This window comes from Ptychodera flava, chromosome 7 (genome assembly GCF_041260155.1).
Source record: "Ptychodera flava strain L36383 chromosome 7, AS_Pfla_20210202, whole genome shotgun sequence".
NCBI lineage: Eukaryota > Metazoa > Hemichordata > Enteropneusta > Ptychoderidae > Ptychodera > Ptychodera flava.
In genome coordinates, this window is record NC_091934.1 from 46393369 (window position 1) to 46412273 (window position 18905).

The following is an 18905-nucleotide window of genomic DNA, read 5'->3' on the forward strand; positions in this document are numbered from 1 at the left end:
TATTACATGTTGTGTAAGGGGTTATCACATACTGGGCTGTGTCGGGTGATATTACATGTTGTAAGGGTTATCACATACTGGGCTGTGTCGGGTGATATTACATGTTGTATAATGAGTTATCACATACTTGGTTGTGTCGGGTGATATTACATGTTGTGTAAGGAGTTATCACATACTTGGTTGTGTTGGGTGATATTACATGTTGTGTAAGGGGTTATCACATACTGGGCTGTGTCGGGTGATATTACATGTTGTGTAAAGGGTTATCACATACTTGGTTGTGTCAGATGATATTACATGTTGTGTAAGGGGTTATCACATACTGGGCTGTGTCGGGTGATATAACATGTTGTGTAAAGGGTTATCACATACTTGGTTGTGTCGGGTGATATTACATGTTGTGTAAGGGGTTATCACATACTGGGCTGTGTCGGGTGATATTACATGTTGTGTAAGGGGTTATCACATACTGGGCTGTGTCGGGTGATATTACATGTTGTGTAATGAGTTATCACATACTTGGTTGTGTCGGGTGATATTACATGTTGTGTAAGGAGTTATCACATACTTGGTTGTGTCGGGTGATATTACATGTTGTGTAAGGAGTTATCACATACTTGGTTGTGTTGGGTGATATTACATGTTGTGTAAGGGGTTATCACATACTGGGCTGTGTCGGATGTTATTACATGTTGTGTAAGTATTATCACATGCTTGATTGTGTTTCATATTTGGTATTGAAAGGTTTAAAATTACATTAAAGTTTTTTTTTTAATTTCTCGTGTAAATATTCATAACGCATCAGGTTGGCTATCTCATATTCAGTTGTACGCACATTACTGTACAGCAACACATCTCAAGATTGTTGAAGCAGTTACAACAAAATAAGATTCCTAAAAATGATCTGACTCTGACATCATCGGTTACGTAAATAGGATTTCAAAACTGCAAGATGCACGGTTAGGCAATATCCTATTCGAATATAAGCAGATTGTCTCAGTGTCCAAGGGATAAAAGAGACGAACAATCAACATATTGAAAGCCTCAAAAGTAATAATGACCCGGGCAGCATTCACAGGAGAGGCCTGAGCGCATTTTCAATTTAACGTAGTATGCGCCAGGGAGACAGATCCTCGGACTCTCAAACTTTCAGAGTTTTATTCTTTTCTGATCTACCACTTTGGGGGCTATTTTAAAGCTTTTGGAGAAAGAAAAAAATCGGCGGCTTTGTATGTTCGAAAATAGATTTCGGTGAATCCTGGGTAATTGTTTCTCTGGTACCAAAATTTGCACGGTGACCCCCGATTTTTGTATTTTGAAATTTGAAAGAATATAGTTGAAAAATTCCTTGAGGAAAGTTTAAGCACAATTTTAAGTCTTTAACTTTCGAGGCGCATACTAGCTTACTGCGCTTGTGTTGGGAATGCCATTATATTCTTGTGTTGGGAATGCCATTATATTCTTGTGTTGGGAATGCCATCGCATATACTCATTCAGGCACAGAAGGGTCGTAGAAATTCTTGTGTAGTCATCTCCAGAATGAAAAAGTGAGAGACATCCGTCCTTTGCTGTGAATACTGTCCTAGTCCTAAAACTACATTTTTTATAGAAAGTTGTAGTGGATATTAGGTCTACTCATCCTCAATTTCCACAGGGTTTCTTTCTGACATTGCACCCATATATAAATTTTCGCTGCTGTTTTCTGTCCTGATGGTATAAATACCTGTCGCAGCTTTCTCACGTCTGTGCTTTCTGCACAGTAAGTGCAGGCATTCTCTGCGAAACTTCGGGTTGAACAGTGAGTAAATAATGGGATTCATACAGCTATTGGCGTAAGGCATTAATAAACCGACATTTTTCACCATGGGGTGTAAGGTATTTTCTGGCAAATATATAAATACCAAATTATATGTACTGAATAGAACGTAACTCAAGAAATATGCTATGAAAACTATGAATAGTGTGCGTGCTACTTTCCAATGCGCGGAGTCAAATTTTGAAGTTGTTCTCCGATTGTTACGGGCATTTCTTGTACTCCTGCGCACCTCGACGATAACTACGGTGTTCAAAATGAACGTGAGGGCCGATGGAATGTAGAACAGCACTAGGTTGAAATACCAGGCTTTGAAATGTGGGAACCAATCACCGTCAGGCATATCCAATTTACATACAAAAGGCAATTTTCCCGTATAGGTGTCGCCAAGATCAGTCTTTTTGTAGACAGTCTGCAAGGAAAGGCATTTAAAGAAAGATTAATCGCTCAGTGATGGTGTTAAAGAGCGCCCTCGCTAGCGCTTTGCTTCTGCGAACAAATCGCTGACAAACGACCTAAAAAGGATGTCTGAAGTAACGGTGAGGCTTAGCACATCGTTTTTAGGGTTTTCGTAAGTTCGACGAGTTTCTTGGGCAAAAGTTACTTGAGTTCTGTTCTCCGATCGATCCGTGCTTTTTTTACCAGGCTAACAATGTCACTAAGCTGCTTACACGGACCTTTGCTGAGCTCTTCATCGTTTTGTTAGTAATTTGACTGAACGCAAAAGGTTTGAGAGAGTGTTTAATAAAGTAAATTTGAGTTCAGCAGCCAGCCCTGCAAGATAAATGCCCAAACAGTAAAATGTAGACATACGTGCTTACGTGACTGTACCTTAAACATGAACAATGTTGGCGATGCTGCCACCAACGACAGAATCCAAAGAAAAATGATGATAAATATGGTTCTCTTCAGAGTAAAACTTATCTTGAATTTCATTGGGTGGCATATTGCAAAATATCGATCGATTGCTATGGCGACCATTGTGAACACAGTGATATTAAAGCCGACATATCGCAGGAATCTATGGACCACGCACATCTCGTCAGTTTTCCACAATATCGGCCAGGTATCATGGTAGAATTCGGTGATGTGTAGCACCATCACGACCAGTGCCAGAAGATCACCTATGAAAGTGACAAAATGAAATTCATTTGAAAAGTATGGATAACAAATGCCACACTTTTTTCCCGAAATTTTAGATAAACCTTATAGAGGTGGTTGGTTTATTCTTTGTTCAAGGTCCTTGGCCCATAGTACAATATTAATTAAACTTTACAGATAATCTGATAAAACTAATAATCTGATAAAAGCTTATAAACCACAGTGATAATCATTGTTATGTATGTACCATGCACATATTACATGCATCGCAGTGCGCGCGTACCATCGGTATTTGCACTGCAGTCCAATACAAAAACATTATGCAATAACCTTAGAGGTATACTGTCACCTGTTCCAATTTGCTACAGTTACCACAGAAAGAGAAAATCTAACCAATCACAGATTTTATGCGGGTGGCCGCTTTTTAGAAACAGCGCCCTCACATGGGCATTTTGAATACCAAGAATCGCCCCTTTGACCATATATGGGCATATTTAGATTATAGGTGACTTTATACCTTTAAGTTAATAAGAATTCATAACCCAGACTTCTTTTGTTTGTAAGCAACTACTACTTTCAAGCTATACATCTACGCGAAAGAAACGTCCATGATGATGAAACGTCCATGATGATGGAACGTCCATGATGATGGGCACGGAAGATTTCATGGTCGATAGCTATGACAAAGCCTATTACTGTGTATTTTATCAAAGAGAAAATCCCATTTCTGAAAGTTTTGGTATGATTCGGTATTTAGACCGCAATGTTACCCCGTATTTATTTTCATGGCGATCACTACAGCTAACTATACTAAAGAATTTAGCAGACCCTGTAAATCAAAATTGAGTAGCTTTCAGCTATGTTCTCTCCCGCCGGCCGGCCCCTGCTGACTTGCGGTGTTTTTGGAAGGTTATATCTGATTGGTCGATTTTCACTCTTCACAGCATCTTAGGAAGTTTATTTGTATTATTCAATTATAACAGTAAGATTCTGCCGGCCAATTGGATAACAGCTTCCAAAACTCTGCCGGCCGCCTTGATTGCAGCAAAATCCTGAGCGAGACCTGTTCAGCAAATCAACACAAACATGTCAGGGCTCGAAATTAACTTTTTTCCCTGGTAGTCCACTTGGGCTACCATTTTCTGAAGTTGGTAGCCCAGTGACAATGGCTGGTAGCCCATGCATACTTTAGTCCAGGGATCTTTTTTTCGTGAACTAGACAAGAACAGCAACAAGATTCTGTCCGTGAATTGATATTGCACACCTTAATACCCATGGAAACAGGTATAATGGACGATATTGATACTGAAATGTTTGGTGACCTATTGACAACGTCTTTCACTCTCAGAGTTGTACGCAAATTTTGATAGTCGTGATGAAACCGATACAACCTTCTCAGCACTGAGGCATACTGTAGCAGGGCTTAAAATAGACCATGGGCTTTCTGTAGGGAGGAGGCATAATTTTCGTGTAATTGTGATTGATACATTATGATCAAAATCACAGTCCCTACCAAAGTGCAATGAAAATGCTAAAAAATTGGCCATCATTTCCTGTGTCTGTCATTAAAGTACATCAGAATTCAGATATCGAGACTTTGTTTCAAAGTTCCACCGCCCTTTCGTCTTCGTAATTTGCATAACAAAGTCATACTCTGGCCTTTCTGTGTCCATCCGGGTTTGACTGCATTTAGCTCGTCCCAAAATGACGGACCGGACATGGCATGCCAAATACTGACTGAATTTCAGGTCCCAGACTTTGGTAGTCCGTGTGGGCTACCATTTCATGGATTTTGGTAGTCCCTGAGAAAAGTTGGTAGTCTGTGGACGAAGGACAACCGCTAATTTCGCTCTCTCCACATTTTGACTTTCAATTTTTGAGTGACCTTCTCAGAATCCTCCGACCCCCAGGCCGTAAATAATGATGGCTCCCTAAGCACTCCTCGCACCTGCGGCAAGAACGCCTATAGTCCTAGCGACCCCGACTTTCTTATGGGGTCGCAACACTTCCGCCCGTATTTTTATACATAACGTTGTGAAAACAGTTTGTCCTTGTGAACACTTAATTTGATCATTTTCAATCCCGAAGTTGTCAAGTTGAAAATAGTTCCTGTTGACTTTCAGTAAACTATGCGGCCCGGGACATCATCTACATGATAGACACCAGCGGAGACCAGTCGACGGCAGTGTTGTGGCTACGAGCATGCGATGAGGTAATCTGGATCCATCGAACGGAACCTTTCGGGCTCGCCAAGATCGTATAGCTTGTGATATTTTTAAAAGCCACTACATTTCCTAGAATAAGAACTACTGTTTCGATCTTGTCGTTGCATTTTCTTTGTTCATACATTTGAATGTATTCTAAATAACTATGACTGTGGCTGTCCGCCGCTAGCACTGTGAAACCTGTCTGCCACCGACTAGCTTTGGCATAGAGACAGCGTGGATGTGACGGAATCCGTATTTCTAATTGCTAACTATGGCATTTTGTGTATCAAAATTTCAACTTGTACAGATTTGTAACTGAAAGTATCCTGTAAAGCGGTGCATCTCCTGGTACAGCTTTACTCCATAAATGAAAGTAATCCCGGGAAATGCAGATCGCGACAACAATTTTGCAATCTGAGTCAATAATTTTGATCTATCCACATCAAAAGAAAAGTAAGAAGATTGTTCATGCGACAAATATATAATCAATATATAATCCCTTCGATTTTTTCTCTGTTTGACGTCATCGAATACTTGTGTATTTTTCGCGGAGCCGCACTCCTGTAAGCAATGATTTGAGTGACGAATACTGCATGAAATGTCATTCCACAATTTAGCTTCCGAAATTAGGATGTATGTTGGCAATGAGAGCCAAAGGCGGTAATTGAAGAGAATATGAACTTGATCCGGTGTGGTTTAAATGACATTTTATTATTAAATTAAAATGCTCAGAGAAATACTTAGGAGCTTGATTATTGACTGCCTTGTAAACGTGATTCAATTTAAGCTGGTTTACTCTTTGTTTCCAGGCAGGCAGCCAGCCTAGTTTTTTGAAATGTTTAATTGACACATGACTTCTTAGAGGTAATTTAGGAACAAATCTGACCAATTTTTTTGGGAGCCCTGTAAGTTTGACCCAGAACGCTTTGTTAAACTTGAAAACCAAAATGTACAAGCAATATCATTATAGCATTGAATTTGGGAAGAGACAAACAATACAAGAAATGAGATTCTCGACAGAGGAATTTAAAACGAGCACTAATTTTGTTCAGCTATGAGGAGTGGAAATAGACGTTGTGATTGGCATATAGGACAAAATAGTAAAAAAATCATCAAATGTTACAGGAATTGGCCCTTTAAGTGATAATTCACATAGGAATCCTAAGTAGCAACGTCTATACACGTTATTTTCACGTTTTTAGTTTTAGTACTGTCACGCAGTATCACATTATCAAAGAGGAGAGACATTTGCTCGTTGTCACCTGCACACTGTACAAGTTGTATATGGATCAATGAGAGTATCTGAATGTACATGAGGATGCACCGTAAAATATCGCGGCGAGAGTAAAGCATCATACAAATTGAACATAATTTATGTGCCACTGGTCACGGTATGGCACAGATTTGAAGCCATTCACATTCACATTGAAACACAGTATGCATTAGGCTTCCAATAGGCAACATTTTTTTGCAAGGAGTCATAGCTACGTAGCGATATGTAGCGCGTACTCGAGTATTACACTAACCTGAAACTTTTTCAGTTGGAAGTGGATGCACTATATAGCATTAGCTTCACATAGAGCTGTCACTGTAACTTCGATGAGTGATCCATAACGTGGTATGAAAGTTCACTTCAACTGAATATACTGAATTGTATACTGAATATACAATGTTGATGATCAACGAACTTCCTTTACTTTCAGTACGGCGTGAAAATACTGCAAAAGCCAACTTACATTTAACAACTTTAATTAACAATAGTTAACTTTATTTCTGGGAGGTAATGTCGCTTCCATAAAAAATCATCCATCTATTCAGCTTGAATATCAACATGGTATTAGGGCGCTCGATGGCAATAAAAGGCTACGGTCTTTGCTCAAAATCGTTCTTATAAGTGTGAATTCCTAATCATTGAGCGCAAAATGGTGGCACACACACAAAAAGTATAGCGGAAGGGAACTGACATTTTTTTCACGAAAATTGACTACATAATAGTAGCGCATGGAAACCAAAGTAACGGGGGGAAGGTGACGATTTTTCCTCTCGAAAACTTGATTGCAGAATTATAGCGCATGGAAAGCAAGGTAGCGAAGCGCAGCGGAAGCTAGCCGACAGTTTTTTTCTCAAAAAATTTACCGTGAATTTGTTGTGCATAAGTTACAAAATAAGTTGACGTTTGGTAGCGGAAGATAGCCAACAAATTTTAAAAAGGAACATGGATATTGAATCTTCCAGCCCTGCCGAACAACTTGACTTCTGAATTTCGTTTATAACACGATGAATTTTGATGGCGTGGCTTGTTAGATAGTTTTAACTTCTTTTTGATAGTTGCATCGGTTAAAAGGTGAACGAAGTCTACGCATTTTCTTTGACGTTGTGTTCATGATACAATTTATTTTACATTAGCATGGGACTGACAACTAGACATCTAATGTAACTTTTCCACCGGGACAAGTAGTTTACACAGAGCAAGATGATATTTTCACTCCATGCACTTATCCTAAAAATCATGAGTTGCAGTGATGATTTTTAAAAAATATTTACTGTTGTTCTGCCGACGATAGAAATTTATGATATATTACCTACAATAAAAAAGTCTGATGTTACCCAGTTACCAGTATCGGCAATACAGTATAAACATGCCATGGTTTTGAATTAGTTTCTTTGAAACTCTTGACCAAAATGTCTAAAAAATAACAATATTTAATTCTTGTAAATTAATTTTGCCACCTACCATAAAATCCAAAGGCAATCTGAAATTGCAATGGCTATCATATTCAATTATTCGTCAAAGAGGGGAAGCGATGCATGTATGTTTCAGTGTACGCAGTAAAGTTGACCTTTAAAGACGGAAGCTGAGGTAATTCGCGTAATCGCCCGACTTCAGTGTTGAGCAATTTCGTAGCCGGCAATATTCAACGGATATGCAACTTATGCGATTTTATATGGACAAATCGCGCTATCTTCTGACGTAATTTGGTTATTTTAGCTCGATATTACACAGTGTCATTTAGTTTGGCGGGATTTCATGACAAATCAGATGAAAGATTCCCACATATATCCTTAAAGAGTTGAAAGGATAGAAATAATTACTAGCGTGTATCAGAAATTTGGTGCGAAATTGGTTTCCGATTTAAGTTTCGTTCGTTATCTTTAGAAATAGGGTAATCGACGTTTGATCTGTTAAACTATTGCAGTGTGGTTTAGGAAGGAGTACTACAGACTAAGATTCGATCGGTCGTTTTGAAGGAACAAACAAAACATCTAAGCACAAATACAAAAACTGCTCCAGTTTGCAAAAAGAACGAAATCACGGAAATAAACTCAAGACAAGAGTAAACAAACCAATAACTAGATAGCCAGATAAAAATCATGTTGTGCAACCATTTCTCGATCAAAATACATTTTTAAACGGGATGATAAGGCTGTCAGAGTATTGCGTAAGGCCATTGATGTCTTATTACTACTCTCGTGATTGACATATGTCATATCACTCAGTATTGCTTTCTGCCTTATATTTGTTGTTGTCAGTTTTTTGCTTTTTGTTTGTTATTTTTCCTTTTTCTTATTTTTTTTTATTTACTATCATTAAGAAGCTATAGCAGGGCATTTCTCAACAGGTCAGATTTTGTAATATTTGCTGAGGAGGTGAAATTTCGGGCCACGAAAAAATCGGACTCGAGAAAATCATGAAGAAAGCATGTAGAATCACAGGACAAACTCACTTAGTGAAAATTTATGACAGGTGTCTATCAGAACCGACTCTATATCCCCTTCAGGTAGAATGCGCTTCGGAGACAGATATTCGGAATCTAAATTTTTCACAATTCTTTTCTGATCTATCACATGTTGGGGCTCATTTTAAAGCTCTTTAAGTAAGATAAAAATTCACTGGGTCAGTTTTTGGAAAATCGACGATCTTATCCCCCCTCTTAGAGTTAACACGGGGTGGCGACCATTTTGAATTTCAAATATCGGTAAATGTTAGGGAATTTGTTTCTCTAGTCCCAAACCTTTGCACGATGACCCCTGATTTTTATTCTTTATTTGGTAAGAGTATGGTTGAATGTTTCATTGAGGAAAGTTTTAGCAAAAGTTTGTCTTTCACTTTCGAGGCGCATACTACTTTCACAACGAATCTGATAGTTATCACGTGACAAAATTGGGCACCTGAGGCTTAGATCGCAAAGAACAAACACAAAGCGATAAAACTTGCAGTTTTTTACCCAATGGGATCTCCAATTTTAATTCTAAATCTTATCATATGAATTGCTCCTATGTTATCACTAGCTGTTTTTGTACTTATCCCGATGCTATTCAATAAACTCATTCTTTTATGATTAAATCCATATATTACTCCGTTTGTTCGTCTGTTATCGTTTTGAGGATATATATTTTATGTTTTCAGGCATTTGATTTTACGTAAATATGATCCATAACTTTTTCTGATTTTGTCTTATCTCATCTTATCTGATGTATATGGGGAGTTACTCCACGTTTTCTATAGTCTTCGCAAAAACATTGCGTCTTTAGTTTCATGACTATCGCTCCGGGTTTTGCTGGCCAAACCTTGCGATAATTTTGATCTGAGTTGACTATTTTAAGTGTAAAACGTTAAAATGTTACATTACAAAGTTTTAAGATTTAAATCAAGAAATAAAAATCAAACTATGGTGCCCTAATGCCTCTCAGACTTAATTATGTATACAATTAAAAGTTAGAATTCAGATGTCAACACTCTCAAAGTTTTACGGTACATTTCTGGTTTACCGCTTACGGGGCCGGCTTATAGGACTAGCTTATGGGGCTGGCTTATGGGGCTCACTATAATGCACAGACTAGAATATAAAACATTAACAAATTGGCTGTACAAAAGTGACATGTAAGTAGCGCGTCTCATATTATAGCACAAGTGGTGAATATGGCATTGTGGCTTTCTGAGGCCGAGTTAATATAGCCTCGGTGTTGCGAGATGGTTCGGCAGAGATATGATATCACGTCGGAGTAAGAATGAAGGGTTGGTCTTATTGTCACCTCAACACACAGCTGATAAAGTGCAGATAGTTTACTTCCTTATTTTACAAACAATAGTCTCTCCACTGTCCGCAAATGTACCATCCCAACCTTTATCCTGGACGTTTAATGGCGAAGATGTTTTTTTGTGTGATGATGGAGGTTCTATAGGGGCGTGCATCAAGCAGACTTCGTGCGACACATGCAGTTTATCGAGGCAACGTAGTAGATAATTAGCTCATCTGAAAATTTGGGAGATACCTCAGGATTGAATATTATGACTTTGGTAAAACAGGAGTTTCCAACATCTTATCTTTTACCCAGTTGCTGTTCATTCTCTAAATCACCATAGTTTTTTCTTTTTTACTTTTCTTCTGTTTAGTTTATCTATTCTGTCTTTTCTTTTCATGTGTTTCCTCTCAAATTTTCTTTTTTCAGCCGTCATGGAAGGAGTGGTTCGTCCCAGGTACTTCTCATAAACAACTTCATCTTTCTGTTCAGTATCTCCTGGTATATGTTAAGTAACCATGCTATTATATCTCTTCAGGAAACCCATCGTAAATATTTGTTAAAATAGAAATCCTCAAATTGCTTTCCTTTCGCGTAATTGAAAATAATTTGAAAACCTCGGGTACTTTGAAATTTTGACAGTTACAGTGTGTTGCAGCATATTAAGGCTAAAGCGATTAGTTCAAATAAACCACAGTTTATCATCATCACAGCATTCACAATGGAATCACAGTAAAATCATCGATGTGCAATTACAGTTGATGTGTAGAGTTGAATAAACTATACTTTGAGAAGTGACACATCTGAAAGAGTTTAAAGCGGGTGATTTTCCAGTACATTGACTATTTGATGTAATTCCACCAGTCGTATCCTGCATTTCTTCATAAAGAGAAGACAATCCTTCGCTGTGAACACCTGACGTCACTTAACGTCACCGGACGTCACCTGCTGTCAAGTATCTATTGCTTTTACATGTCATCGACGCGTAGATATAACACGTGTCCCAATTTATTTTTCTCAGTGTAGAATACGGAGATTGGTTGTTCATATTCAAACGACTGCGATCAGGAAAATCAAAGTTTCATATCAATACATCGCTAGAGTTCGAAAATTCTGTTGATCTCATGGTAAAAAAGCAAAGCCAGCTGAACAAATAGCGACTAGCGCAATGACATTGAGTTGACAAAGACGATAGCAATACTAATTCAGATACCAATATCTCTCCTGAGTTGACCTTCGAAATGCCGCAAGTTAATACCGCCGTTTCCGTGTCTTTTGTTTATTCAAATATTAAAAATCCACCATGATTTAATACTGGCCAGCAAATAACGGTGTGAAATTGAACCTGGCAGAGCTCGTTGTGCATGAGTAACGCTGTTAGTTCGTTAGTGCGTATTTCAAATAATAGCACAATCAAAAACCATGTCCACGGTTGTTTCACTTAAGCTTATTCTGTCAGTAAGATAGGTGGACACTAAAGTATTAAATTACATATTCCGAAAACCAAGATATTGGCAAATTAGATAATCTTTGTTTACATAAGGGTCATATGAGGTCACTTTGAACAACCCCTATAGAATTTTGTATCTTCCCCTGTACAAACGCTGGCCAACCGAAATTAGTACTAACAATTAAAAACGTAATGACATCAAAAAGCGTCTCAAATTTCTTTTATCTATGCTAGATTTATGCTTTGTCGCGGAATCTCAAAGGCATTAGATCATGAATCAATCACCTGCCATAAAAGCATCGCGTCATAGAAAATCTGGGGCCTTAAACTATAATCACAGATACTCTTTGCAAGACTGATGCAACAAACTTTTGATCAGGCAAATTTCAAGCGGAAACGCTGCAGCGCATTCGAGTAAGAGAAAATTGACAAAATGGCTGAGTAAAACACGGCAATGTATGGGGCAGTAGATCGTTTGAAAAGGCGCACGGCACATAAAACTAATTGCAGTTTACCTAACTGTCTATCTTAACGAGAGTTTGTAAGAGTGAAATTCTGATAAGGAAATTGTGATTTGAAATCCACTGAGCCTTATAAAAGTTTTAGATAGGTTGTTGAATGTTTAGACCGTCACATAGTTATTTGAATGACAATTTATGATGTCAGTGAATATATCAAGAATGACGTAACCCTCGTGTACAGATGATGCTAAATTGCGTACGATAGTAGTAGTTGAGCTAACTCATTCTGCTAAATGCAATGAGTTTTCGTTTGAAATGTGACAGCCCCTAAAATCCAAGAATCTGAAAATGAATAAGAATATGAAGACAGGCTTGAAAGGATAGAATTTGTCCCATTAGCTGTCGGCACCAGAAAATGTTGAGCGCGATGCCAAACTTAGTAACAAAACCTACAATGATGTTAAACAATAGTGACTCGATATTGAACTTGTTCAAACTCACCTTCATTCTTTTTTTCAATGTTAATTTTATGTTTTATCAATCAAAGTACGCACTAATAGTCAATATGTCCATTATTCTATCTTGCAAATCATTTCATTGCCTGTCAAAGTCCAGTCCTTAGCTGTGACACCGTGCTTTCAATGGTAACATTCAAAGGGCATATTGTTTTGCGATTTCAAATGCACGAACCGTATTAGCGGTCACATTTGGCGCAAAAACGCTGGGTCGATACTACAGAAAGGGTATCACTTCTTTTTTATCCCTGCCAAGAGATTCTGTAGCATTTCAACTAAAATACTACTTTGACGCTGCTGATTTTGTGTTAGATGACATGACTGCCTGTGGATAGTTAGGTGTGCCTTCGACACTTCCAGCTGATAAACACTTCACTTCCCCTCTCCCCTCTCCCCTTGAGAAGAATAACCCCGTAATTTTACTTTAGGCTAATAGTTTGATCAGATTGATCGTATACTCGAGAAGTATTTTGAATTTTTAAAGCTTCATTATTATTCCTAAATCTTCGAATTTAAAATTCAAAGATATACGTTGTGTGATATTGCGTGTCTAAACTTATTTTAAAATTATGAATTCATGGAAGTTCGGATAGAGTTCGTGGAAGTTCGGATGGAGTTCGTGAAAGTTCGGATGGAGTTCGTGAAAGTTCGGATGGAGTTCGTGGAAGTTTCTTCAAATTATATTGTAAAGTGATGCAGCTGTATAGTAAAATGTCTCTTGTACAAGGCATCAGCATGGAGATCCGTGTGCTTCCTTCATGGCATAATTTTATCTCTTTGACAGACTTGTTAGCTTATTTGAATGAAGAGTATATGATTCATGATATTTGACTGTAAATCTAATACCATGGTAACATTTTTGAGCGTCCAATAATACCGCTGCTGTCGTATGCGACAGTGGGATTCATTGCTATGATAACACATATATACGTGTATGTCAGTGCGTTTTATCGGAAAGGTCAATAAAAATCAAATAATGCCGAGTAAAAAGATTGGGTTACAAGGCGCGTTAAACAGTCAACAGTTCTAGCATTTAAGATTTCAGACGGCCGTGAGTTTGTCTCTGCCTCTCCTCTGAGTTTCACAGAGACGACGCTGAAATAGAACCTTAATTCATAAGCCTTATTGAATTTGCAACACGACGGTATCAAACGTAACGTGAAGTTGAACAGGATCCTAGCCGGGAATTTAATCAATTAAATCAATCAAACAAAGCGGAGCAACACGGCAGATCATTTCGTAAGTTGTCAACAAAATTTTGCATTTTGCTTCACATGCGTTTTACTCACTCAGGCGTCGCCTTTTTATGATTTTGTTCGTTATTATTGAAACGTCCTTGAGGATTTGAACACATTTTCAAAACAAACAACAAATTAGTGAGAAACTGACTTCAGAGACACAACGTCTAAAAAAGGGTGATCGATGAATTGCGCTCAGTTTCGCATAGCGACATAACTTTGAACACGACCACTTAAAGAAAACCGGCAAGTGAGTCGATGGATCTGTTTAAATGTTATTCTGAGTCATAGATTGACTTCTAGTTTCTGTGGCTCGGTAGAAGCGTTATCGACTTCATGCATTTGTGAAGAATTCTCGGAATGAGATTAATTGAATGATGTTGGATCGAAAGAGCTCCATATTTCGCATCCAAAGTCCAATATTCTTTGAAGTTACAGTAAATTTATTATCGCATATCGGATAACGCAAATGCATTGCTTACTCAAACCGTACGCAAAGCCATGTATATATAGACCAGGTGAAATGAAAGAAATCTTTATTGAAGTAATATAAAATACAAAAAGAGATAATGCATTAGTACTTACAGCAAAAATTCACAGTGCAGTTTGAAAGCAGTTTGACATTTTATGTATTTGGCAAATTAGTGTCTTTCTCGATAATATTGAGTTTTGCATCTGCCTCTCCATGTCTCTGACAGTCTCTCTCTGTGTATCTGTCTGTCCCTGTCTCCCCCTCCCTCCCTTCCTCTCTTCCTAAACCCCCTCTCTATTCTACGATAGTACGCCCCTCGAAACGCTTGCTAAAATCTACCGTAAGGATGCATGCATGCATGTGGATAGGTAAGCTTATCAAGGTGTTGGTAAGTGTCTGTACGGTGTGGAGTATGAATTAATGAGTAGATAAGAATGACGTGTGCGTGCTATATGAATGGTCAGAATTTCGTTGCCTCGGACAATTGTGTGAATGTCTTTGTTGCCTTCCCACCTCAATTTACACTCGCAATATTTAGATAGCGTTGATCTCTTTACTGTCTTTGGTTATTTTGAAATTCGTGTTACATATCACTGTCGAACACATGGTACAATTCATGTGGTCACTTGCCTAGGCATGATCAAATATACGCACTTAATTCCAATCATACTAACGTAAGGGTGGGGGGCGGTGCACCCAACTCAGCGTATTTTGTTCAACATAACTTTTTTGCAAATATTCATTCAATTTAACTAATTTTTTAACCTAAGATTAAAATATTGGTTGGGTTTACCTTTCAGCTTGTAAAGCAGTCGTAAGTTGCAAGATAAAGTAGTGTTAATTTATGAAAATATATGCAAACCACCCGATTTCCTGGCCTCTCCTTTCTCTCAATTTCAAGATTTTAAAGTCACATTTTCTGAAATTATCACATCATATGTTCTTTAAATGCTATATAACAAAACCAATGTGTTATTTGACAATTAAAGTGTTACATTTTGATTAAGAGGCGTTTAAATTTTGCTAAATATGTTTTAATCACTTTTTTGAATGTCAGTCTTTCAACCCTTGCCATTTTAGAATGAGGATAGATAATGGAAAATAAAATAATCGTTTCTTTTCTTACATATACTGTTGTTTCGAGTGAAGTATTCAATATTAAATTTCAGAAAATAGTATCAAGTTTCTGACTTAAATTAATTTTTATCATTGATACCAATATTGAGGTTTTCTACCTCTATATATCTATATATACCTTCTTCATCCTTCGAGTAAACTACTGCTTCCATACTGAACTTTGCATTATCTGTTTTTTTGTTTTAAATACATAGCATGAGGGCTTTTTCTTGTCATCTTTGATGAGAAATATTCCTTTGAAAAAACTGTGTTGTCAACATGCAGCTCCACCTTAAGCTAAATTACTTTTCTGTCCCGTTAGTTGACCTATTGTCATTGTGTCCATGAGTTTATGTAGCTTTTTGTCTGCGTGCTTGACTTAAAAAAGACCCACAGTAGATGGTCAGCTCACTAGGTCTGGACATACGAAGTACGTATCATCTATTTGTGCCTACGCCACTAAACACGTAATGCGGGAATGGTACATTTGACTTCACTGCCAGTGTGACACGAATCTTATTCTATCAACGTACAGAGAGTAGCTCATGTTAACATGTTATCCACTCTAGAAGCAAGCCGTATACTGACTACTCGATATTCGCCCCAGTATTTATTAATTACTTAAAATATCACAATAATCTCAGAAATAAATTTCAACTTTCCTTAATTCTTAATCTGGGTGTTCAATTGTGATACATAAATTATTAAAATGATCTAAACAGCATGTTGTATATTTGTGTCTTCCGGACTAATTTCCGCATTAATCAAATAACGTGAAAAAATGATAATAGTCAAAAGAAGAAAAAATTACAGCTGCTCGTGAATGTACAAACCATACATCTTTACTTACTTACAATAAAAGACTGACTATCTCCGCTGATAAAGTCAAGTCAAAACTGTAACACAGGACAGTTAATCACTTCAAAAACTGTGTTAAAGCAGATCGTAGAAATCGGAATGCTTCAAACTGCTTGTGATTTCTGAACATGCAATGCGACGCCATGGCGCATATTTGGAATATTGGTAAATACATTTCTCCAACAATTTCATGGTTTCTAATCAATAAGTATCAAATTTTGTGTGATGTATATTGTTTTAATAAGGGACAGTTAAATTTTGTCACTAAGGTTTTCTTTATGTCCTGAAACCTTTTGTTGGTTTTTAGATTTACTGCTTAATTTATTGCGACAGATGGGGGTGAAAACCTTGCTGCTCAGTTCATTATAATCACTCATATATGACTCTCAACACTAGACTATACAGTGATTGGAAGACATTTGAATGTAATAATCTGTTGCAGTATCAAGGAAAAGACCCTATACATTACCTATGGCTAGATTCAGCATGTAGAGTGATGAGCTGTGGCCAAGGGATCTCTTCCTGGAGTAGACAGCTAATACCAAGATGTTACCCAAGAATCCGATGACGCAAACTGAAGTCAGGAAAGGTACTTCAAAGTCAGTGCGATCACTTGAAGAGTCACCTTGACTGCCATTGATGATTACTTCTACTGAAGTCTCATTTGTCTGTTCGGTAGAATTAGAAAATGGTGAAGTTAAATTAAACCAGTCCAACGTTGACGTGTTTGTAGTGTTCATTAAATAGCTTGTCGTTGCATGTCCATCCGTTGTGTTATCGGACTCTGTAACAGGTAGACGCCAAGTAACGTTTTTACCAAGCGGCGAAGTTTGAGAGATTGAGTTGGTGGTTATTGAAGATTGTGTGTACGAGACGGATGCCATTTTAGATACACCGTAGCGTCGCTGGCAGAAGTGTTCACTGAGACATCAAGTGAGACTCACTGCAAGCAATGTACGGTACACGAGTAATAATACACCAAGAAAATGATGACGTCATTATCGATGTTAATGTTATGGAAACGTGCTTCAATACATGGTGTTATTAGTAATCAATTTTTGATTAAATACTGATGACTATGTCGTAATTAGTAAAAAATTGGCCGACTAGCGGGAAATACAATACTCGTTAAAATAAAGACTGCAAAATTAAAACAAATACAGTAAAATACTAACCGACCTGCGGGAAATAAAGACTCTACCCGCCATAAGCTCGAACAGGCCACTATTTTCAAACTCGGTACTCTGGCACCAGCCGGTATATGAATGCATATATTAACGCTTTTGATCGTTCCCTTGTTTGATTAGCTGTTTTTCTTTCTTGTGATTCACGTTTCTCCAGCGAATTCTAGTACTGAAGAAGGGTTGCACCCGAAACGTCTGCGCATTTTAGTCTCTGCTTTGCAAGTGTTTTATTTCCCGCTGGTCGGTTAGTATTTTACTGTATTTGTTTTAACTTTGCAGTCTTTATTTTAACGAGTATTGTATTTCCCGCTAGTCGGCCAATTTTTACTATATTCATTTACACTTGCTTCAGTTTTATTCCTCTTTTGAGGTACTTTGTAATTTTTATATGTCGTAATTAGTCAGGCTAATGGAATAAGCAATCAGCACTTGTATAGCTTTCACTATTATGAGCATAACTGGTGATTTAAGAGACATTGGGCATGACTGGGGTGGAATGGCGTATTGCACTTTTTCACTAGGCTTATCCGCCGGAGAGACTTTAATGAGCCATCGTGTGGTAGACAGGAATCAACGTTCAGTCGCTCCGATGTCGCCAAATACTTGATGTTTTTTGTACGTCTATCGGACTACTGCAGGGTGCCCATGTGTTTTTCGAATGGCGTTTTACATCTTGCAAGTTAAAATGCCGAGCATTTCTACAGCCATGCTTATTGCCATTCAATTAATTGCATTACATCCAGGATAACCTTCTAACAAAACAAAATGTTTTATACAAAAAAAAGCAATCTGTCACACGGGTATAAACTGTGAAGTGGCATCCGAGGAACTCTTATCCGAAAATCTGATCATCTGGGTTTTGTCTTAAATGAATTTGTATTTTTCAGATCAGCTTCCTGTACAGCTTAATCGTAATTTTAATATCGGCAGGTGGGTTTCTCGTCAATAGTTTGCGAAAATCTTCAAATGCAGATTTCAATCAAAGTGAATTAAGGAAAGCACTTAAATGACAATTTTGACCGTAAACGTATACTACTGTCATAAGTTTAAGGATGCAGACAGCGTGTATAGATGGTATAAACAGAACGAAAACAGCACTCGTATATCCATGGCAACGGATGTTTCGCCGCCAGTGGTAATATGCAATCTCGTGACAAGCAAGTTATCAAGATATCTTCGTGGTCTTTTTCGTGGTATTCTTAAAATTCAGAATCTGTGCCCCTGAATGTTGCAATATCTTCAAATTTGACTGAACAAGAGTAAATGCCGTTGTTATAAGAGCGTCAATGATGTTTGGGCAATAAACGAAAAATTCAATTAACAACCGTTCATTTTAACATACATTGATGACATAATATTTTGAGACTTCTCTTAAGTGGCAGTAAAGACATTTGAATTTTCAATCAAGACTGGAATTATAAATGCAGTATAATTGTGGCGGAATAAGAAATGGGTTGATTTTGTAAAC

The 18905-nt window shown here is 37.7% G+C and overlaps 1 protein-coding gene across 1 annotated transcript; it reads right to left on the minus strand.

The window, feature by feature from the left end:
- Window positions 1-274: 274 nt before the first annotated feature.
- On the minus strand, window positions 275-17181 carry LOC139136261 (melatonin receptor type 1B-B-like). Its single transcript, XM_070703988.1, has 3 exons — window positions 16723-17181; window positions 2645-2937; window positions 275-2225 (listed from the first exon to the last, which is right to left on the minus strand). The coding sequence occupies exons 1-3, from the start codon at window positions 17135-17137 to the stop codon at window positions 1632-1634; spliced, it is 1302 nt and encodes a 433-aa protein (XP_070560089.1). The 5' UTR covers window positions 17138-17181; the 3' UTR covers window positions 275-1631.
- Window positions 17182-18905: the final 1724 nt, after the last annotated feature.

What these genes read in the sequence shown, in the direction of transcription:
- LOC139136261 (XM_070703988.1), bottom strand. Translation starts at nt 17,137, where the DNA reads ATGGCATCCGTCTCGTACACACAATCTTCAATAACCACCAACTCAATC. An exon ending in CATGCTGAATCTAGCCATAG is followed by an intron (nt 2,938 to 16,722) that starts GTAATGTATAGG and finishes TCACTTTCATAG; the next exon opens with GTGATCTTCTGGCACTGGTC. An exon ending in CAACATTGTTCATGTTTAAG is followed by an intron (nt 2,226 to 2,644) that starts GTACAGTCACGT and finishes CTTTCCTTGCAG; the next exon opens with ACTGTCTACAAAAAGACTGA.